At 44.3% G+C, this 23,323-nt stretch overlaps 1 protein-coding gene across 23 annotated transcripts in view; it reads left to right on the forward strand.

Moving 5' to 3' along the window:
• Positions 1–274: 274 nt before the first annotated feature.
• Positions 275–23,323, forward strand: part of UPF3A (UPF3A regulator of nonsense mediated mRNA decay) — a 32,425-nt gene continuing 9,376 nt past the window's right edge. For 4 of the 23 annotated variants that reach the window (XM_067016940.1, XM_067016938.1, XM_067016934.1 and 1 more), the window contains exons 1-7: positions 481–750; positions 1,464–1,570; positions 3,199–3,305; positions 4,486–4,584; positions 4,704–4,814; positions 8,140–8,195; positions 8,285–8,443. In XM_067016940.1, coding sequence (XP_066873041.1) covers positions 547–750; positions 1,464–1,570; positions 3,199–3,305; positions 4,486–4,584; positions 4,704–4,814; positions 8,140–8,195; positions 8,285–8,443 — 843 coding nt within the window. In that variant the 5' untranslated portion in view covers positions 481–546. Of the gene's footprint in view, positions 751–1,463; positions 1,571–3,198; positions 3,306–4,485; positions 4,585–4,703; positions 4,815–8,139; positions 8,196–8,284; positions 8,444–12,051; positions 12,213–13,913; positions 14,209–21,195; positions 21,516–23,323 lie in introns of those variants that run through there. The other 19 variants (XR_010837319.1, XM_067016932.1, XM_067016933.1 and 16 more) reach the window with 13 other exon arrangements.

Genomic DNA, 23,323 nt, shown 5'->3' on the forward strand with positions numbered 1-23,323 from the left:
AGAATAAATAGCTGTAAACACTTTATTAAGCACGTGTATGTCATTTTCTGGGATGTTTAGCCAAACGACCAGCTCTTCTCGGTGGGAAAGAGATCCAGCCCTGCACAGCCCCAATTCAAGGCTCCCGCTTGAGCCAAGTCCTCAGGTCCCGAATTTCCCGCTGACCCGCTCCTGGGCGAGTCCGCCAAGCCCCCGTCCACCCCCAGACCCTCCTAAGTCGGGCTGCACGGAGACCGGGGCATCCGCCCCGAGCTGATCGCTGCTCTCGGGGCCGCCCCCGCAGGGCCAGGGCCCGCCCTCGGCAGCCCAGCTCCAGCTCCAGGTCCTGGCGCCGCACACGCCCCCCGCCGCCCCCACGTCCAGGAGCCTAACGTCCCTCCCCACGCGCGTCCACAGGCCCCGGATGGGCGCGGCAACGGAAGTCGGAGGACGGGAGGCGGAAGGGGGCGTGCGGCCTCTTAACAGTGGGGACTGGGTGGGGCGGCCCAGTCCTCGCGAGATTTCGGCCCTGACAAGAGGGTGCAGCGGCTCGGCGGCGGGTCTGGGATGCGTTCGGAGGAGGGAGAGGGGGGCCCAGGGGTGGCCGTTACTACGCGGTGTCCGAGCGGGAAGGAGAAGCCGTCGCTCACAGAAAGCCACTTCCGCCGGGAGTCTCAGCGGCGGGAGCCTGAAGCGCCAGTAGCCTCGTCCTCCGGCTGTGGGGGCGGTGCAGTCAAACCTCGCGAGGGAAAGAGGACAGTCCTCAGCAAGGTGGGGGCGGGCGGTGTGAGGGGCGGGGCCGAAGGTGCGGTAGTCCTGAGCTCGGGGGCGGAGCCGCGGGCGCTTCAGCACCGCGGACAGCGGCCGGGCCGCGCTGCCCCAGTGGCGTCTGGGCTGCTAGGGCGCCCTTGACGCGATATTTTCTGGCTTCGGAGGAAGAAAAATCACTTCAGCCTGTGGGTGTTTCCCGTCGAGGCTGGGACGCTGGGCTTAGCAGTGACGGGCAGTAGCCTTTCACGTTGCCGAGGGTCCGGTCTGGTCCAGGGGAGACGGCGCAGCCGGGAGAGCAGAGCCCGTGGCGCTGGAGTGGACGCGGGTGGACCCTGAGGGCGGGAGGCGGAAGGTGTCTACCCCATGCTTTGCTGCTGTGGATGTTGCCCTGCATGTACCTTACCTCCTGGTAGGGAGCGTGGAGGCGGGCACATACCAACAGTTATCTGGTTTTAATGAAAAGATTTTATGAAAAAGGGCTGCTATGCCCAGCCTTTTCTGACCTCACCGATCCCTTTTACATTATTCAGCCCTCGTTATTCTTTTGACAGCCATGTTCTCCATGCATATGTTCCTTAATCTTTACTAAAATGCTTGTTTCTGCTGGACTCCTGGGTTAGATTTTACTCTGAGCATAAACACAGGTGACCAAGCTTTCAGGTAAGCTTAATACAGTAGTAGTGAAAGGAAACCCAGCCAGCGTTTCTCCGCAGGTGGTCATCCGGCGGCTTCCTCCCAGCCTCACCAAGGAGCAGCTGGGACAGCAGCTTCACCCCCTGCCCGCACATGATTACTTCGTGCTCGTTACCGCTGATCTCAGGTGAGAAGATTTTACCAACGTGAAGAGGCCGAGAGGGCGTTCCCTGGTGGCCTAATGATTAGGACTCGGAGCCCGGGTTCAACCCCTGGTCGGGGAACTAAGATGCCACCAGCTGTGCGTGCGGCATGGCCAAAAAAAAAAAAAAGGCCGAGAGCTTTTGTCAGTTGATGGTAAAGGAATATAGAGAATAGAAACCATCTCTGTTTCCATCTTCTTTCCCACATATATGCGGAAATCAGTGCAGGCCTTTATTTCTGCAAGTTATTTCTAAGTAGGCAGATAATTAAATTTCCCTAAAATAGATTTGAGGATCTCCATAGCACCACCATAGCCTAAAAAGGAAAGCAGTCTAACGTATTAATTTTTTTACTTTGGATATCACTAAACCTTATTTCATATAACCTTTTAAAGTAAATTGTATTAAGATATAAGAAAGAAAAGTGAATAAATAATAGATGTATAACCTAATGAATTTTTACAAGTGAACACACCCAGGTAACTAAGACCAGATAAAGAAACAGAATATTCCAGACCCCAGAAGCCCCTAGTGTTCCCTTCTATCACTGACATCCCCACCCTCAACCCACCCCTGCTAAGTTATATCTTTTTCAGTTCCCTTTTACAGCTTGGTAGGAAGATGTTTCTGACAGTAATTTAACACTTCAAAATCTCCTTTTTATTAAAAAGGAAAGCAGACCTCAAGTTAGCCCAACAGATGACAGTTCAGCTAGAATTTGTTGATTTTCACTATGTGATTTCTTATTATCTTTATTATTCTTTTTCTCTTCAATATCATGAGTTCTCATTTATGGTAGCCATTATAAACTTTCCTTTTGAATAAATACATTTAAGTAAAACAATGTCAGTTCAGTCAAAGAAAAATATCCCAGGTAAATGTAGATTTGGTTAAAAAAAACCCAACATAAACATGAGTTTTTGAAATCACTAAAGTTTAGGAAAACTAGTACAGTTACAGGAGGTCAGGCACTGGACTCAGAGTGACTCAGATTGGAATCCCAGTCCCACCATTTTACTAACTGCTCCCTCTGTGAGCACCTAATTTCTCTGAGCCTCAGTGTTCTCATCTGTGAAATGGGGTTGAAAGTTCCCACCTATGAAGGACATTGGTAGCTGTGAGTAGAGTGGAAAGGCTTAGTTCTTCTGTAGAGCCTATGCCATGTGCTACAATAAATACCCTTTTAATATACCTAAATGTGTTCTCTAAATCAGTAAAGGAGCTCTTTTACAATACAACATTTCCTTCTCTGAATGAATCGTGACTAGGTTGTATTGCAGTCATGATACATGATTAGGAATGATCTTTGAATAACCTTGCCTTTGATTTTCTACCTCTGAGGACCAGTATTTTAACCCTGGCTCTGTGAAGTAGAAAAACCAACCTAAAGTGTCTCTCCCAAATCATTAAAAAGATCTCGGTTAATATTTTGTTTGTTTTTGGTTTATTTGCTAAAGAATATACAGATTGCTGTAATTAACTGAGAAATGGTTCTTTGGCATAAAGGTTTTATCTGAAGTAGTTTGTTATATCCAGAAAAGAAGAAAAAAAAAAGACAAAATTAAAAGAAGTCTCAAGTTTTTACTGGTTTCATTGTTATCTCTTCTTTCAGTCTTTATCCTCATCTCTATTCAAGAGCATACATTAATTTTAGAAATCCTGATGACATCCTGCTTTTTAGAGATCGTTTTGATGGATATATCTTCACTGACAGTAAAGGTTGGGTCATTGGCTTTTTAAACTCTTTATTATAATTTCTAAGTACATTAATTAAGTTTTGCTGGATGTTTATGAATTTTAATTGAGTCCTTAGATGCTAATCTAAAATAAATTCATAAATTTTGAGTATGTTATTGTGATTATGGGCTTATGTTAAAAATTAAAATTACATATAAACCAAGAATTATAGCAATTTTGTGTAGTAGTGACAACCTATTCAGGTATTATCATCAGAGAGTGAAGTTTTTCACATAAATGAGTTTTCTGGATAAATGAACTTTACTCTTTTACGTTCCCAAACTAAATTATTTTATCCTGGTACTATGTAGTAGGCATCATGGATGCAGCATTGAAAATGAAGCAGACATTGTCCCTGTCTGTCTGAAGCCCTGCTCTCCTCCTGGCTCTTGACTTTATTCTGAGTAGTTGAGGATAAAATAAATACTCAAAAGTGTCTTCCAGGTACAGGAGAGTTAAAGTATCATAGTCCTCTGGCAAATATGAAAGCAATCACTCAGCGGGTTTGGTAGCAGGGTAGAAGTGTTCCGTCTCTCGATGAGGCAGATGTTCTCCGCAAGCATTTCTGTGTGTCTGTTCCCCGCCACCCCTACATAACAACAGAGTCAGCTTCAAGTGACTTTCATTCTAGATTTTTCTATTTGAAGCAGATCTTACCTGGATATCATGAACACCCTTTGAAACCCTCTCTTTTAGCTGAGTGTCTCTTGTAAACAAAGTCATTTCCTTGAACTCATATACCAGATTGATAATTGAATTAACCTTTTAAAATTAAAAAATGTAAGATGTGACTAGGACACCTATTGAAAGGTATTCCAAAGTAAACTCTTTGGTGGGAGAGCGATAAGGTTTGTTGAGGTAGAAATTACATATGGTAAAAAAAACCATTTAAGGTATACAGTTTAATGAACTTTGAATGTATTCGGTCATGTAACCACAACTACAATATGAGGAATTGTGTCATTTAGTAAATAAGTGCTCATCCTTTGTTTAAATCTGGAGTTTGATGTGCTAAGATTACTGTTACTTGAAAGTATAATTAAATTATATTTTAAACAGTAATGTCAATGCTACGCTCAGTGCTTAAGTAAGCTAGACTATTGTTTTAAAATGAATACAGTAGAATTTCAGAAGGGCTTTTGTAATTTGTTTCCCGTTAAAGGCCTAGAATATCCTGCAGTGGTAGAATTTGCTCCATTCCAGAAGACAGCCAAAAAGAAGCTAAAGAAAAAAGACACCCAAACCGGAAGCATTGAAGATGGTGAGTCCCTTTTTCAAATATGCTGGATTGTGAAACTGCATTAAACACATTGGTCAAATATAATTTCTCTCCCTATATGGGGAAGAATATATTTATTTTCTTTCTATCTTAATTTACAGATCCAGAATATAAGAAGTTTTTAGAAACTTACTGTGTGGAGGAGGAGAAAACTAGTGCCAATCCTGAAACTCTTCTGGGCGACATAGAGGCAAAGACAAGAGAACTTATTGGTCTGTTTTGCTCATTTTTTCCTCTTTACTTTATTGAGCTATGTATTTATAGAGTATATATTTGTTTTTCCTTTTCCATGATTATTATAGAAAATTGACACATGTGACAGGCTTGGCAGAAATACAGAGTATTTCCCAGTTTTGACAAAAGGAAAAGGGTGGCAGGATGGTAACTTGGGAAAATATTTCTGAGCATCTGTTGATGGAGAGAGAACACCTGAGTTTTCAGTTACAGTCATTTTGTTTCAAAGTTATGACGCTTCTGAATGAGCAGTAGAGAAGACATTTGAGTGCTGTGTGCCGGGCTGCATCAGGTAAGCTTATGTCTCAAAGTTGAAGTGAGTCATCTTTGCAAAGAGCAGTCATAGAAAGAAGATGCTTTGCTTAAGTATGAGGTCATCTTGCTGTTGTTCAAAAAACTCTCAAGGCCCCTGAGCGAGTGAGGCAGATGAGTGGATAAGCCCAGCTGGAGCACCGAATCTGGTTTGAATCAGGCCTTCTTCAACCGACTACCCCCAAGTGGAATATTTTGGAAATGGCTCTCTCCTAGCAGCATTCGCCCAGAACTCAAGAGTAGACGTGAAACTCCTTTCTCTGTCAGGCAGCCTGCGTGGCTCTCCCAGACACGCTCGTAGCGTCTCCCTTCTGGCCTGGGCCGGGGCTGGGGCCTCACCTCGCTGCCCAGCGCTCCCACCACGTTTTCTGCCCTCCCTCCCCCGTGCCTACCTCCTGCTCACCCACTGAGACGTGCAGGACAGCATGGGTACACTGTTTATAATTTATCTTCTTACTTGTCTATCTCTCTCTGCATTAACTCTCCTCCCACTTTGCCTCTCCATCCCCCAAGAGAACTGTATTTTTGTCTTTGTAGTCTTAGCATGTAATACATTGCTTGAACAAGTTTAGGTAGTTGGTAAATATGTGTTGAGTAAATTAATTAAAAAAGGTTAACATTATTGAAGCATCTTCATTAGTCTAATAATGAAGTTTTATATTTTATAAGAGGTGATTTAATGTGTGGCTCGAAGGATCTTTAATCACTAAAGTATTTATGGAGATGTGCGTAGCACATGTTGACTGGGTACCAACTGAGCCTGGACACGGGGACAGCACCGGAACAGGGTCCACAGGCTCTGCCCTCATGCAGCTGCCCTCCTACCGGGGTGACTGTAGCAAACACATGCAGAAATGCTCAAGCCAGAGCATTTCCACTTGGGATAAGTGCCACAGACGTAATGGAATAGAATAATGGGATAGAGAGAGAGGCCCCTCTGAGACCGTATTGGAGCCAAGACCAGCTGGGCCAAGAGATGGAAGAAGAGGGAGCTCCAAACACAAGGGCTGGAGGCTGGAGCTCTGGGCCTGCAGGAGCGGGGCGCGTGCCCGTGTGGTTGGCACATGGTGGGCAAGGAGCAGAGTAGCTGGAGATGTGGGATCACAGCATGATGGGCTGGATTTTATTTGAGTGACAGCTGGGGACCGAGGGAGTGATGTGGTCTGATTGATTTTTGTCCCCATCACTCTAATTGCTCCATAAGATGGAGAAGCTGGGCTCTGGTTAGGAGGCCCTTGCTGTCGTCAGGGAAGGCTGCTTGAACGAGGGCGGCAGAGTCAGCGTGCGTTCTGGAGGTTGAACTGACCAGACTGGCTGAGGACTGGGTGTGAGGGTAAGAAAGCAGAAGGGATCGAGGCCTCCAGGAGCCTGACTTGAGCAGCTCAGTGGGTTATGGCACCAGGACTGACATGGGGAAGAAACAGTATTGAGGGCAAATCGCGATTTCTCTGTAGAACATGATAAATTTAAGAAGAGTTAAATGAAGCAGCAAATTAGAAATTATTTACAGAACTCACCCTCCTCGTCCTGTTTCTTTACTGCCTCTTCTTAAATGCCCTTGTACAGGGCTGCTGCAGGGCAGTAGCCAGATCGTTCACTTCTGGGCCGTTGTTAGACATCCACTTGCTGGTGACACACACATCCCCCCCCGGAGTCCAGCCTCCCTCCTGCAGAGGAGGGACGAGCCTGTCCTCTCCCGTTCCCAGCACCTCGCCCGGTGCTTGGTGCACGGTAGGGGCACCGTAATTATTTACTGAATGAAGAAATGTGACTTAGAGGCCACTAGCCCAGGATGAGGCTGTAGAACTTTGTGATTCCTCTTTCTGCTTATTTCAATTTAGTCTTAATCAGGCAATTCATGGCAAATGCCTTTTTCTTTTCTTAGATTTTGACCCTTAGTGGATTCTTATGGTCAAGGCTGAGCAGTGTGCGTTAAATGCAAATGTTAGTTCGCTCTGAAGTCGCAGATTAGTGCAGGCATATCAGGGTCTTTAGAGCAGACAGACCTGGGCTCAGGTCCCAGCTCTGAGACTTAGCAGCCGTGGGACCGGCTTCCTCATAGGTGGTTGTCTCCAAGCCCGGGAAGCGAGAACGGTTGTACTGTTGGTTAAGTCAGTGTCGCACTGCGTGGTTGCACATCTTCTGTTTAGTAAGTGATACACTTTTATGGTTTGTAAAGCACTTTCTTATACAGGGTCCCATTTACCCACCACATCAGTCCTTTGGGGGAGCAAGGCAGGTGTTTGTAAGAACGGAGGGAAGGCAGGTGCAGCCTCAGCATCAGCTCCCAGCCCCACCCAGGTAGGTCTCAGCTCTGCCCTAGTTGACAAGCCCAGAATCACCGCAGTGCCGGGCAGAGTCCTCACTGCTCTCCAGCCCCGCCCTGACCCCATGGGTACCAACATCTGTGGGTGCTTAAGTCTCCTCTATAAAATGGCATTATATTTGCATGCAGCTTACCCACATCCTACTGTATGCTGTGAGTCATGTCCAGATTACTTGTAATACCTGATACGCTGTGAATGCTATGGAAATCGTTGCCACTGAGTTGCAAAGTCAAAGTTTCGCTATTTAGAACTTTCTGGAATTTTTTTTCCCATATATTTTTGATCCACAATTGGTTGAATCTGCAGATGTGGAACTGGTGGATACGGAGGGCTGTCTGTATATAAATATGTTATAACGTTTGGGAAGTTTAATGTATTTTCATTTTGCTTTTTTGCTTTATACCATTTTTGTGAGTAATGTATGGGACTCCCTTAAGAATCAGGAATTAAATGCCTAGTGTGTATAAGTCTGTCAGTACCTCCAAATTACTTGACTTTATAGTGATAGAGTAGGAGCTCCCCCAAATACAGTGTAGGCTCATGTAAGTTTTAAAATGATATAATCTTCCCTTAATTATTTTAAAGATTAAATTGAAAGCAAGTATTTAAAATAAAGAAGTCTTATTTTAGAGTTAAATACTACATTGCAATTTTTGTATTTTAGCTAGAAGAACCACACCTCTTTTGGAATATATTAAAAATAGAAAATTAGAAAAGCAGGTAGGTCTGGCCTTTTACCCAATGAATAGCCTTCTTGTTCCCATCATGTCCGTGCAGACAATTTATACACATACTTTCCACATCTTTAGAGAATTCGAGAAGAAAAGCGAGGAGAACGGAGGAGGAGAGAGTTGGAAAGGAAACGCTTACAGGAAGAAGAGATAAGAAGGAGAAGGGAAGAGGAGAAATGTAAGAGGAGGACAGCAGAAAAACAGAAGAAAACTGCTGACAAAGAAGTAAGGATGAAGGTAATTTTGAGGAGACATTTCATTTCTTTTTTCCAAAGATAGTTCAACCTTTTAGGTATTTTAGCTCTTCAGAACTTTCAGAACATTTTCATTAGTGCGGTCTTTCACTCTTATAGTTCTTTTTCTCTGTTCTATGACAGTAGTTCTCAGATGGTGCTCCCTGAGCCCCAGGGCTTTCTTGAGCACGCTGTGTTTGGGGGACCACGTGGGGGGAAGAGTGGGCGAGGACCAGGTTCCTGGGTGTGACAGAAGCACTTCACCCAGAGGAGCCCACATTTAAATGTCGTAGGCTGGGCTTCTGCTTATATTTGCCTTTCAAGAAAGATTCCCTAACTAAAACACTACACATTTGAAACCCGCTGGCTTTGTGTCTACTGGCCTTTCTTTATGCCGACTGACCCACAGAACTGGGTTGTATCATTTCTTTTGTGGTAGCAGCAATGGTTTCTACATGTCTTGCCCAGTTTTTCCTTTGACTGATGCATTCATTTAGGAGGGTGGTTTAATTCCCACAGAGGGAATTATCCTCTGTGTAAAATTTATTGCGCAAATTGGGGCCAGCCCTGACCTTCTTAGTATTCCGCTCCGATGACTTGAAGCCTAGATTTCAACCTCATGTGAATCTTACCTCTTCCACAAAGGGTTTAAGGTGCCTTTTAGGGATTCATGAAAATTGTATAATATAGAGGAAAAAAATGAAAGGTCAGGACTTGAGGGAACAGAGGTAGAAAGGAAAGGATAGGGAAGAGATCACAGTTGCCATAGTTGAGCCATAGATTTGCTTCTGATAAGCTCGGCAGTCAAAAACAGAAAAGTTGATCAGAAATGGAGTTTTCATTATCCATGAGGAGGAAACATGCCATTTCTTCAAGGAAAGTAAAGCTTTTTCTAGGACTTTGCCTCTAAAACAATGTCTCCCATAGGTGGTCATATGGGGTTCACTAGCAATGGAGGGAATTTCTTAACCATATTCCTGTGAAACACACAGCCATTTATATCGATCAGGACTGACTAGGCTATGCTGCAGTAAAAATAGTCTCCAGATCTCATTGGAATCCTGGGGGCAGATTAGACCCCAGTGACATGAGCCGCCTACAGCTCTGTCCTTCGAGTGTCTGGTTTTCCGACCTGACAGTACATATTTGACTCCAAGGGTAGCCTTTAATGAGTGTCTGTGCTCAATTTGGGGATCTCTGAACTAAGATTCATCTAGAGAATTCAAATTTTTAAAAAATCTGTAAAAAAAGCTCAAAAGAATTTGTATTAATACCCTAAAAGTAAAGAGGCAGAGAGAGGTCCTCGTGGCTGTTTTTAACAATAAAGAAGAATATGATTCAAGGAGAACCACCCAGTGGTTTATTTTCCTCTGAGACTTGAAAACTAAGCAGTGAGCTCAAGTTGAAGTAGGAAGTCAGGTTACCAAAGTCACAAGTAAAATTCCCGAATACTGTATATAAATTGTAGGCTATAAATACTGTTATCTGAAAGAGTTGTATGATCTTTTCCACGAAGCTCTTTAAAAACAGATGTGTGTGAGAGATAGGTTACACGCATGTAAACAAGCATAGATGTGGGCTGCACAGGAACACTTGGCCTGACCCCTGCTGCCCTCCCCGCTCCCTCCCCCCCCCCACCGGCTCCCCTCGCAGGGAGCTTCCACCCCCCCAGACTCACGCCCTCTCATGAGTGGCCCCCCTCACTGTCTGGTCCCTGCCTTCCCTGACCCCCTTGAGAAACCATTCCTCCTCCTCTCCTGCCCCACACTTCATTGTCCTTTTAGTCTGTTTATCATGTGTTTGTAGCGTTTCATACCACCTGAGATTATCTGGTTCACAGTTTTCTATTTTTGTCACTGTGTATACCGTTCTTCCACCCCCATGGCCACCACTGCCTTGGCAAGACTATCGAGTGTGAGTCCTTAGTTGTGGGCACTTGTCTCTTATCCACAACTGCATTCCTGGCACTGAGCCCAGGGTCTTTACCCCAGTTCATGGCACACAGCTGCTAAAACCCTTGTAATCTCTGGAGTGACAGGAGTGTCCTCTGTATGCTGATGAGCTGACAGGTGGCTGGCACCCTGGATAGCTTCAGGATGGGAGCTGCTCATCAGAAAGACCAGGCATGATTGTAGCATTGGAACCTCCAGCCCTATCCCCACCTCGAAAGAGGGAAAGGGTTGGAGATTGAGTTCAGTCACCAATGGCCAGAGGTTTAATCAATGATGCCTGTGCAACAGCGTCTCCATAAAAGTCCCTGAAGCGTGGGGTTTGAAGAGCATCCAAGCTGGTGAACACACATATCCCGCTGCCGGGGGGGTGGAGCCCGAGAGAGCCCTGTGCACCTCTCCCGTCTGGCTGCGCCTGAGTTGTGTGTCCTTTATAATAAACCAGTGATAGTAAGTAAAGCACCTCCCTGAGTCCGTGAGTCAGTCTCATTCAAGAACCCCCTGAATTCATAGCCGGCCAGTCAGAAGTACTGGTGACAACCTGGGACTTGCAGCTGGTCTCTGAAGTGGGGACAGTCCTGTGGGGTCTGACATGAATTCCAGGTGAATAATGTCAGAACTGGGTTGAGTCATAGGACACTCAGCCTGTGCTGGACAGCTGGGGAAGTGGTGTTGGAAAAAGCTTTGGTTTCAGAAATATTGTAAAAACAGTTCATAGGTGCACAAAATTATTTGTTGGATGGATGGAGACTTATACTGTTGCACTCTCCTGTGGTTTGCATATATTAATTTTTTAATTAAAAAAAGATACACAGTTGTCTGAAAGGACCGCCCCACCCCCATAGGCAGGTAACATAGTCCACACCTCTGATGAGAAGCGGCTTGCAGCATTTGCCTGACAGTCTGTGTTTCATTCTTAAATGAACTCAGTTAGTCTAAGTGTATCTGTGTATAGTTTTTCTCTACTGCAACTTACATAAGTTCACTTTTATAAGTGAGAACAAAATTCTCACAAGTAGACTTCAGTTCATGTTCTACAAACTGACTCTACCTGGGGTACTTAAAGTTCAAAGAGCAGAAACAGGGAGGAAGGCCCAATTTCATACCAAAATGCATGTATCATAGGAACCTTCTAAGTCTGTTTCAAGAAAGAGAGTAATAGGTGTTTTTAAAACTATTCTCAGTCATTAATATAAAGCCATCCTTTAAAAATTTTTTGCCTTATTACCGAAGTAATACTTGTTCATTTTAGAAAAACTGGAACCTGTAGATGAAAGGAAAGAAAATAATTTCATTTCTGCCAACTAAAAATAATAACCCTTAACACAGTGTTGCAAGCCTTTTAGATGTTTTTCTACGTGTGTAAATCAACATGCAAATAGAAATTGGATCATTCCACTTCGTAACATTCTTTTCTTCGTTAATATAATATCTTTTTAAATCACTTATCCTAAATTGTTTTTCATAACTAGAAAGTATTTCATTGAAAGAATGTTCCCCTGTGTATTTAACTGAAAACCTGTTCATTGGACCTTTAGCTTATGTTTTTTTGCTATTCAAACATTTGGGCTCAATATTGGTGTATATTTTAAATTATTTACTAAATATCTTCTTTTAAAATATATTCCTAAAGTGATATTTTACTAGCATTATAATTTCTCAGCTTCTCAAGAAATCAGAAAAGGGAGAGGAGTCAAGCACTGAGAAGCCAAAAGAAAGAGGAGAGGAAACTGACACCAGAGATGGGAAACAGGAACCCGGTCCCAGCTGTGTAGTCGTGAAGCCCAAGCCCTTGGAGAGCTCGCTGGAGGAGCTCAGGGAAAAGTGAGCCGTGCTTTTGCTTCTCTGACCATGTTAAGCACCCAGGTTGTCATCGAGTTGTGGTTGTATATCCTTTGTCAGTATGAGTGCTTATATTTCATAGTCTACTTGGAATTCAAGAGTTTGCTGGGATGTGCTTGCCCACATCTTTGTCTCTGCTTGGCCAGCAGTCACGCTGATGGTGAGCTGTTCCATCTGCGTCCTCAAGGCTGTCTTCAAACAGGGAAGTGTCCTGGTATTGTTTCCTCCACTATCCCCTCTCCCGGTTACTCTCTTGGACTCCTGTCTTTGCACTTCCCGTCTTCCAGATCTTCTTCCCACTCTCTTTACTTGGTGATTTTTATCAGTTTGTAATTTTCCTCTGTGTTTTGAGATATCTTGCCCATTTGATCTCCCAGACCTCCTTCAGTGTATCTGCAGAATTGTAAATTGGTGAGCCCAGCCTTTTAGGTGCTGGAGATCTTCTGTGATACAGAGATAGAGTCCCAAGTGCTGTCCTTTCTCTGTTGGAGTGGCCCGTCCTCCGGGCCCGCCGCTGTGGATGCTGGTGTTCCACTGGCCCCGCCTCTGTGCGGCGGGGGTGTCCTCTGCCTGCTCACGCACAAGCGGCTCGTGGGAGGAGTTGGAGCAGTGCTCTGGGGACAGGATGCGCGGCGGTCTCTGAGCGGGGAGCCCCTCCCTCCTGGGTCCGCAGCCGGGGGCCTTGTGCAGCTGGGAGTCTTGTTCCCCTGCCCCAGGGCTCCTCCCCAGGTCCCGCGTGCGGATGCCTGCAGAGCTTCCTGGAGCCCAGGACCACTCTGCTCAGAGGGGTGGCTGCAAGTAGATTTGAGTTTGGAGGGGAAACGGCAAGGTCATGGGATTCGGCTGCTTTTTGCCCAGAATCACAGTGCTCGGGATGACTTCTTACTACCTTTCCTGCACAGAGTTGTGATAAAGGTTTTCTTTCTTCTTTATAGGGGTTCTGGTTAATTGGTTTGTTTATAAGATTAATTTGTACATGACTATCAAATCTGTGATCACTCTGGTGTATGTTACAGGCATATCTCTTATTATTGCTTATGATACGGCAGTGCCTTTGTCGTGTTTCTGGCACAGATCTGTGCTTGTAGCTCTGTTTGTTCCCATCAGCCCTGCTGCTGTGGCGTGTGGGGAGCCACAGACGGTATGTGAGGCTCGTGGAGAGAAAGCCTTTCAGAACCAGATGAGCTAAGCAGCCACTTATTTACTTACTATTCATTTAACAGTTTGATATATGCATGCATTAACTGTTTAAGTTAATTTTAGCTCTGCTTGGAACAGAAACTCAGCTGTAAATACCAGCTCTGTGTCATGATGGATGTGCATCTGGGCTTCTAGGAAAGTCCCTTGAGTACTTTTAGTCTCATTTACTTTATCTGTCAAAAAGGGGAAGATTATATTTACTAAGAATTATAAAAATATGTGTATATGGTACCTTAGCATAGTGCCTATTACATATGTGACTCGAGTGTAACAGTAAATATTGTTACTACTATTATTTATTCATGTTTTCAAAAGTTTCTTATTGAGTGCCTGTCTCGTGCCCATCATGTGCAAACTTGGCCCTGCAGTGACGAGCGGACGTATATATCCCCTGCCTGTTTTTGAACTTGTCGTCTGGAAGGGAAGACAGGTAACTGGCACGCAGTTTATGTAAGGTTATTGGTAATTTGTGTTGAATCACAGGCCACAAAATGACACTGGTAAAGAGCAAAAGGACATGGAGAGAAGATTCCGAGAAAAAGAACTTGAAGCACAAATATACCACTTGGACGACAGCAGAAAACATAGCGCTCACTATGAGTTGGATAAGTTTTCAGGAAGAAGCGAGGAAGAGCTGAAAAGAGGGAAGGGATTCACCCCAGACCGAGGGAAGAAGGGGAGCCAGGATGGGGGCGGCCCTGTGGGGGCAGCAGAGACACCAGGAGGGGAGAAGAGTGAAGATGGACTGGCACCCGGGAAGGAGGACACGGGAAGCAAGGTGCTTTTATTCCCTGGGGATAATCGTTCACTTCATTTTCGTCTGCCCAGAGTATCAACTGTACTCCTGCGGGCTTACAACTGCTCTTCCAAACAGAAGTGTTTTATCTAACCAAGAGTCTTGAGGTGTCTTGAGGTGCAGGATCGTAGGTTCTGACAACGTCCTAGGGGGCTCACTGCCCTGAGAGTCTGTACTAGCAGAGCAGTTATTCTTGTCCAGTGAGAGGGCACCAAGTCCTGAAATGAAACCAGCATCATCTTTTCTCAGAGAATCAATTTTTTTTTTAACCGAGAAAGAAAAAGAACCTTTTATTTAGTATAAAACTGGCACATTCACACTATTTGCTTGAGAATAAGTAATGGAAAGATTATACGTTTTACCCCTAAGACAGTAAGGAGAATATTAATGACATGTCATGGTGCTTTCTTTTACATCATTAACAGAGTTACGATTTTTTAAAATCGAAGTTTAGTTGATTTACAATATTGTGTTAGTTTCAAGTGTACAACAAACTGATTCAGACATTTTTTCCAGATTATATCCCAATATAGGTTATTACAAGATATTGAATATAATTCCCTGTGCTATACAGTAAATCCTTGTTGCTTATCTATCTTTATGTATAGTAGTTTGTATCTGTTAATCCCGTACTCCTAATTTGTCCCTCCCTCCTTCCCTCTCTCCTTTGGTAATCATAAGTTTGTTTTATATGTCTTTGAGCCTGTTTCTGTTTTGTATATACATTCAAATGAATATACATTCATTTGTATTAATTTTAGATTCCATATATAAGTGATATCATATAGTATTTGTCTTTCTCTGTCTGACTTAACTTCACCTAGTATGACAATCTCTAGGTCGATCCATGTTGCTGCAAATGGCAGAATTTCATTCTTTTTTATGACTAATATTCCATTGTATATATACCACATCTTCTTTATCCATTCATCTGTTGATGAGCATTTAGGTTGCTTCCATATCTTGACTATGGCAAGTCCCCTACATATGAATGAGTTCCATTCTTAGAGCACGTTCACAAGTCCAATTTGTTTGTAAGTCCAACAAAGTTAGCCTAGGTACCCAACCAACACAATTGGCTGTCTAGGACTGTACTGTAATAGGTGTATAATACTTTTCACACAAATAATATATAAAAAAAACACAAAAAATAAAGAAAACATTTAAAATCTAACAGTACAGTACCTTGAAAAGTACAGTAGTCCAGTACCACAGCTGGCACACAGGGGCTGGCATGGAGTGAACAGGCGAGAAGAGTTACTGACTGGAGGAGGGGGAGGAGGTGGGAGATGGTAGAGCTGAAGGATCGTCAACAACAGGAGACGGAGGGCCAGCCGCAATTTCACTCCCGCCTGAGGTTGATGGAACGCACGTTTGCATCTTTGAAAGATGTGTTCCATCTTTGCCTTGGGAGACTGACCTAAGAAAATATTGCTAAGATTTCTGTCAGAGAATGTTTTGCCTGTGTCCTCTTCTAGGAGTATTATGGTGTCATGTCTTATATTTAGGTCTTTAAACAATTTTGAGTTTATTTTTGTATATGCTGTGAGGGAGTGTTCTAACTTCATTGATTTACATGTAGCTGTCCAGCTCTCCCAACACCCCTTGCTGAAGAGACTGTCTTTTCTCCATTGTATATCCTTGCCTCCTTTGTCATAGATTAATTAATCATAGGTGTGTGGGTTTATTTCTGGGCTCTCTATTCTGTTCCATTGATACATATGTCAGTTTTTTGTACCATGATATTTTGATTACTGTGGCTTTGTAGTATAGTCTGACATCTGAAAGGGTTATGCCCTCAGCTTTGTTCTTTTACCTCAGGATTGCTTTGGCACTTCTGGGCCTTTTGTGGTTCTATATATATTTTAGGATTATTTGTTCTAATTCTGTGAAAAATGTCATGGGTATTTTGATAGGGATTGCATAAAATCTGTAGATTGCTTTGGGTAGTATGGCCATTTTAACAGTATGAATTATTCTGATCCAAGAGCATGGGAAATCTTTCTATTTCTTTGTATCATCTTCAATTTCCTTTATCAATGTTTTATAGTTTTCAGCATATAGATCTTTCACGTCCTTGGTTAAATTTATTCATGGGTATTTTATTTTTTGACATGATTTTAAATGGGATTGTTTCTTTACTTTCTGATATTTCATTACTGGTGTAAAGAAACGCAACAGATTTCTGTATATTAATTTTGTATACTGCTACCTTGCTGAATTCATTTATTAGTTCTAATAGTTATGTGTGGGGACTTTAGGTTTCTCTATAGAAACTATCATGCCATCTGCAAATAATGACAGTGTACCTCTTCCCTTCCAATTTGGATACATTTTATTTCTTTTTCTTGTCTGATTGGTGTGGCCAGGACTTCCAATACTATGTTGAATAGAAGTGGTGAGAGGGGGAATCCTTGTCTTGTTCCTGAATTTAGCAAGAAGGCTTTTAGGTTTTCACCATTGAGTATTATGTTGGCTGTGGGTTTGCCATAAATTGCTTTTATTGTGTTGAGATATGTTCCCTCTATGCCCAGTTTGGTGAGAGTTTTTATCATGAATGGATGTTGAATTTTGTCAGATGGTTTTTGTGCATCTGCTGAGATAATCATGTGGTTTTTCTCTTTTTGTTAATGTGATGTATCACATTGATGGATTTGTATATGTTGAACCATCCCTGCAAACCTGGAATGAATCCATCTTGATCATGGTGTAGTGATTCTTTTTATGTGTTATTGGATTTGATTTGCTAATATTTTGTTGAGGATTTTAACATCTATATTCATCAAAGATATTGGCCTATAATTTTCTTTTTTTGTAGTGTCTTTGTATGGTTTTGGTATCAGGGTGAGGGTGGCTACATAGAATGAATTTGGGACTGTTCCCTCCTCTTCAGTTTTTTGGCATAGTTTGAAAAGGATAGGTATAAGTTCTTCTTGTATGTGTGGTAGAATTCCCCACTGAAGCTGTCTGGTCCTGGACTTCTGTTTGTAGGGACTTATTTTTTTATTACAGATTCTATTTCACATCCATTGATTCATCTATTCAAATTATATGTTTCTTCTTGACTCCGTTTTGTTAGGCTGTATATTTCTGGAAATTTTTCCATTTCTTCTAGGTTGTCCAATTTGTTGGCATATAACTGTTCATAGCGTTCTCTTATGACTTGTTGTATTTCTGTGGCATTAGTTGTTATTTTCATGTCTTTCATTTCTTATTTTATTTATTTGGGTCCTCTCTCTTTTCTTGGTGAGCCTGGCTGGAGGCTTGCCAATTTTATTGATCTTTTAAAAAAACCAGCTCTTGGTTTTATTGATCTTTTCTGTTGTTTTTCTAATCTCTATTTCATTTATTTCCTCTCTGATCTTTATTATTTCCTTCCTTCTGCTAGCTTTGGGTTTTGTTTGTTCTTGTTTTTCTAATTCTTTTAGGTGGTAGGTTAGGTTGTTTATTTGGAATTTTTCTTGTTTCTTGAAGAAGGCCTGTATCGCTATGAACTTGCCTCTTAGAACTGCTTTTGCTGCATCCCATAGATTTTTGTAAGGTTGTGTCTTCATTGTTTTTTGTCTCAAGGTGTTTTCTGGTATCTTCTTTGATTTTATCGTTGACCCATTGGTTTTTTAGTAGCATGTTGTTTAGTCTCCATGGGGTCATTCTTTTCCCATTTTCCTTTCTGTGGTTGATTTCTAGTTTCATACCATTGTGGTCACAAAAGATGCTTGCAGTAATTTCTGTCCTCTTAAATTTGTTGAGGCTTGTTTTGTCACCTAATACATGGTTTGTCCTAGAGAAAGTAACATGCACACTTGAAAAGATGTGTATTCTGGGTTTTTTTTGGATGCAGTGTCCTGTAGATATCAGTTAAGTCCAACTAGTCTATTGTGTCATTTAGGATTTCTTTTGCCTTCTTGATTTTCTGTCTGGATGATTGGTCCAGGGATCTGATGTCAGTGGGGTGTTAAAGTCTCCTGCCATTATTATATTATTGTCAATTTCACACTTTATGTCTGTTAGTATTTGTTTTACATATTTAGGGGCTCCTATATTGGGTACATGTATGTTAACAAGTATAATATCCTCTTCTTGTATTGATCCCTTTATCATTATATAATACCCTTCATTGTCTTTCTTTATGGGCTTTTTTTTTTTTTTTTAAATAAATTGACCTCACCCGCCTGCTGAAATTGTCCCTCTTGTCCACGGCCCGGCGGGGAGGTGCTGAGCCCTTTTTTCCCCTTCTTTTCTCTCTCCTCTTGCCCTCACTCTTCCTAGAAACGGAAAATGGCCTACCCTGCCTACAGCTGCTGTAAAGACAGACATATGGCCTTTGTTTTAAAGTCTAATTTGTCTGATATGAGTATTGCTACTCCCGCTTTCTTGTCATTTCCATTTGCATGAAATATCTCTTCCCATCCCCTCACTTTGTCTGTGTGTGTCTTTCACCCTGAAGTGAGTCTCTTGTAGGCAGCATATTGTAGGTTCTTCTTTTTTTATCCAATCTACCACTCTTTTGATTGGAGCGTTTAGACCATTGACATTTAAAGTAATTATCAATAAATATGTACTTACTGACATTTTAATCCTTGTTTTCCAGTTGTTTTTTGTAGTTCTTTGTTCATTTCTTCTTTTTGTTTTTCTTTTTGTGGCTTGATGATTTTCTTTCGTGGTATGCTTGAGTTTCTTTCTTTTTGGTTTTTGTGAATCTATTGTATAGTTTTTATTTGTGGTTACCATGGAGTTTGAGTATGTTAACCCATCACTATATCTACTTTCTTTACACTGATAGTAATTCAGGTTCAGAAACATTCCAAAATACTTACATTTAAAAACTCCCCTCCCCCACATTTTGTGACTTGTAATGTCCTGTTTTACATGTTCATGCTTATCCTTTTACTGTTAATTGTAGTTATAATTGCTTTTACAGTTTTTTAAATTGTTTTTTAACCTATGTACTGGCTTATTTAAGTGATCTTCAATCATTTTATATACTTGCCTTTCCTATAGATCCTTGCTTCCTTTCTATTTAGAGAAGACCCTTCAATATTTCTTTTAGGGTAGGTTTAGTATTGCTGAATTCTTTTAGTTTTTGCTTGTCTGAGAAATTCTTTATCTCTTCTTCTATTCTAAATGATAATCTTGCTGTGTAGAGTATCCTAGTTGCAGGTTTTTCCCCTTTCAGGACTTCGAGTATATCTTGCCACTCCCTTCTGGCCTGAAAGTTTCTGCAGAGAAATCAGCTAATAGCCTTCTGGGGGTTCCCTTGTAACTAACTCTTTGTTTTTCTCTTGCTACCTTTAGAATCCTCTCTTTATCTTTCACTTTTGTCATCTTAATTATGTGTCTTGGTGTGGGTCTGTTTGGATTTATCTTGTTTGGGACCCTCTGTGCTTCCTATACCTGGATATCTATGTCCTTCTTTAGGTTTGGGAAGTATTCAGCCATAATTTCTTCAAATACATTTTCAATCCCTTTCTTTCTCTCTTCTCCTTCTGGAATCCCTATTATGTGTAGGTTGGCACATTTTATATTATCCCATAGATCTCATATGTTGTTTTCATTTTTTAAAAAATTTGTCTTTCTGTCTTCTTCTCTGATTGGGTGATTTCCATTATTCCATCTTCCAGATCATTCATACATTCTTCTGTGTCACTTAGTCTGCTGCTCATTGCTTGATTGTTTTTTCTCTCAGCAATTGTCTATTTTTGGTTGGTTCATCTTTAGAGTTTCTACTTCCTTGTTACAGTGATCTACATTTCTATCAATAATCTTTCTTAATTCAGGTAGCACTTTTATTACCTCCTTTTTGAACTTGGGGTCTAGTAGACTGATGAGCTCTGTTTCATTATTTGTTCTTTCAGGGGATTTCTCTTGTTCTTTTAATTGCGAGTTCCTCTGCCTTTTCACTCTACTTAATTTTCTCTGTCGCTAAGAATTTAGGAGAAACAGGTATCTACTGTGGTCTTGAAAGTGTGTTTTTGAGTGGGAATGTCTCTGTGCAGACTGTGTATATTCAGTGTTTTGGGGGCAAGGGCTGGGTTCGGTATGCCCGCCAGCCACGTCATTCCTCAGGGTGTGCTGTCCGTAAGCCCCTTGATAGGGGTGTGGCCAGTGTTGTACTATCCAGAGCCTGGGCTGGGTGTGAGGTGGGGCCTCTTCTCTGCTCCGTGGCTGTCACTGCCCTGGCGGGGGCGGGGGCTCCGCTCCCCAGTTCTTGGAGTAGAAGCCCTGAGGGTCGAGTTCAATGAGGCTGTGTTGCTCTTGAGTGTCTGCCCCAAAGGAGGTGAGTGCTGAAGCAGGTGAGGCCACAGAGGACCTAGGCGTCCGCTGTGTCGGTGTCCACAGCTCTGCTCAGAAGCAGACCAGGGTCGCCTCCCCTTCTCTGTCGTGTTCATCGCAGATCTCACGCGAGGCTGTGGTGTGGAGTAGGCTGGGGCCGGGGCTGGGGACGTTGTGGGTACAGGCATTGAGGTGGCTGCACTGCTGTGTGAGGCCCGACCGCCCCAGACCCAGCGCTAAGCTGCCACGCGGACCGGGCAGAGGCAGGGGCTCACGCTGACAGTGGCTGTTGCCGCCCGACCTGGACCCACCCCAGCCACGGGCCTGTCTCTGCACTGCTAGACCGAGTCCCTGCCCAGATCTCACGCCAGGCTGCGGTGTGCAGGGAGCCCACCCCTTCCGATCTGGAGCGCAGAGAGGTGGCAGCTGCGACGGCAGAGCTCTCTCCGCCCTGACCGCCAGCACGCCGCACACAGGGGCTCCTTGTGAGTGGAACCCCGGCTTCCCCGGCGCCTCCGTCTGTCTCAGCGGATGTCCCGGCGGGCAGGGGCTCCCGTCTCCTCCGTGCGGGGCCCTGGGACTGGGGTGCCCAGCCTGCCGGCTCCGCGGGGCGAGGGTCCACCCACGAGGACTTTCTCCTCCTTACACGTCTCCCCGGGGCACAGCTCCTGACGCAATGCCTTTTCTTCTGGCCAGCCCGGGTACATGAAGCTCTTCCGTGCAGCCTTGGCTGAGTAGGGGGTCTCCTGCCAGTTTCTGTGAGAGCCGTCCCACAGGTAGATGTATTTGGGGTGTGTCTGGGGGGGGAGGGGAGCTCCATGTCCTCCTCCCTCTTGATCCCCCAGGAGCCTTCTGATTATTAGTGGATAATGAGGCGGCCGTAAACACCCAGCTCAGCTCTGCACGACCGGCGTGGCGTTGCGATCGCGTCGTTGCAGAGAAGCGCCGTAACGGGGTCGTCTCCCTGCCAGGCCCGGGCCCATGGTGCTGGTCAGCCCTCACGGCCTGGCGCCCGGGTGAGCGAGGGGACGGAGGCCTGGGCTGCAGGCCGTATCCACGTCGCCCGCCACCCCGGACCCTGGCAGCCTCCCTCTGTCCTGTGCCTGATTCTGTCATTTCAGGAGGCTGTAGAACTGGGAGCACAGCATGTAACCTTTCGAGGCTGGCTTTTTCACTCAGCATAATCCCCACAGACCCATCCGGGGGGTGGTGGGTATCAGTGATGTTGATTTTTATTTATTGATTGATTTTTAAAATAAATCTATTTATTTTTGGCTGCGTTGGGTCTTCGTTGCTGCACGCGGGCTTTCTCTAGTTGCGGTGAGCGGGGGCTACTCTGTTGCGGTGCACGGGCTTCCTGCTGTGGCTTCTCTTGTTGCAGAGCACGGGCTCTAGGCACGCGGGCTCAGTAGTTGTGGCTCGTGGGTGCTAGGCTCGCAGGCTTAGTGGCTGTGGCACACGGGATTACTTGCTCCACGGCATGTGGGATCTTCCCGGACCGGGGCTCGAACCCGTGTCCCCTGCACTGGCAGGCGGATTCTTAACCACTGCGCCACCAGGGAAGCCCCATTATGTTGATTTTTAAAGTGACTGCAGTGAAGGCAAGGCCAGCTCCAGCCAGAGGGAGTCTACTCATCTTCACCCTTGACCGGCCCTATACTCAGAGGTTTCTGCAGTTACTGTAACCTCAGGGCTTTCTGGTGGGCTCGTTCACACGAGCACTGGTTTTTCACCTGCCTCTTCATTTAGCAGCAGCGAGTGACTTGGGTAGTGGCACAGCCTCGGGAGTGGGGACCCGAGGTGACTCTTCTGCTCAGTTAAAGCTGTGCTGCTGTAGTGGTAAGAAGGTGCTATGTGTCATAGCTCCTTTCTCACGAGGTGAGTTGTGATGTCCTTCTAGAATCCGTCTGTACACACAGCCATTACCCTGAGAAAGCAGAGCCATGCTTTTGGCTCCAGGCAGAGGCGGTGTGTGAAGCCTGCCTCTCTGTCTACACGGGATTCGGGTCTGTACGGCCTGCCAAGCCCTTTCCCACCCTTCTCATTGGCCAGGCTGATAGTAAGGAAAAGAACATTCTGGTAAACCCCATGGTGGTGACTGTGGGGCCTCCACACACAGCCCAGGAGTGGGCAAAGGTGAGTGGTGAGCCCTGGAGCAACGGCGCCGGACGTGCCCACCTGAGCCACACTGCCCTGGCCCCTAGGTGGCCTTGGAAGGCTAAGGATGCTGCTCCGCCCACGCAGGCAGCCGGCTCCCTCAGGGGTGGGTCCACGGCAGAGCTGGCTGGCTTCCCCAAGGCCGGTCCTGGCCTGCAGAATCTCTTTGTCCTTCCCTGGCTTTGCTGTCCTCGTGCCCTGAAGCAGTTTCGTTTCATTTTATGTACTTTATCCAGGAATGTTTTTATCCCACCACCTCTAAGAGGTTAGTGTGATGGCTGGTTAGCATTTTCCATAAAGGGGACAGCTGAGGAATAAGCTGCACAGAAATTGCCAATTACAAATGTGTGACTGTTCAGTTCATAGCTCCCAAAAGCCATCTCTCTCGAGACCATGCCTCATTTTGTTCCAGGCTTTGCATCCACCCCGCGTGGTGAGTTTGAGGGGCTGAGATGAGTGTGTTTGAGTTTTCACCTCTCAAAATAGGAGGGAATGCCGTGATTGTATTAACTCCACAGAATGTTCTGGCTTTGAGCGGTAACACTTTCCCAGACACTAACTTTACTTCCAGGTTATTATTAACTGTCTTTCTTTTTCATGGCTCTTTTTAAAAAAGTCTCAAAATGCCTGATTTCTGAGATAGTGCTGTGAAAAAAGGCTGTTTTTT

Source organism: Kogia breviceps, chromosome 16 (assembly GCF_026419965.1).
Source record: "Kogia breviceps isolate mKogBre1 chromosome 16, mKogBre1 haplotype 1, whole genome shotgun sequence".
Lineage (NCBI taxonomy): Eukaryota > Metazoa > Chordata > Mammalia > Artiodactyla > Physeteridae > Kogia > Kogia breviceps.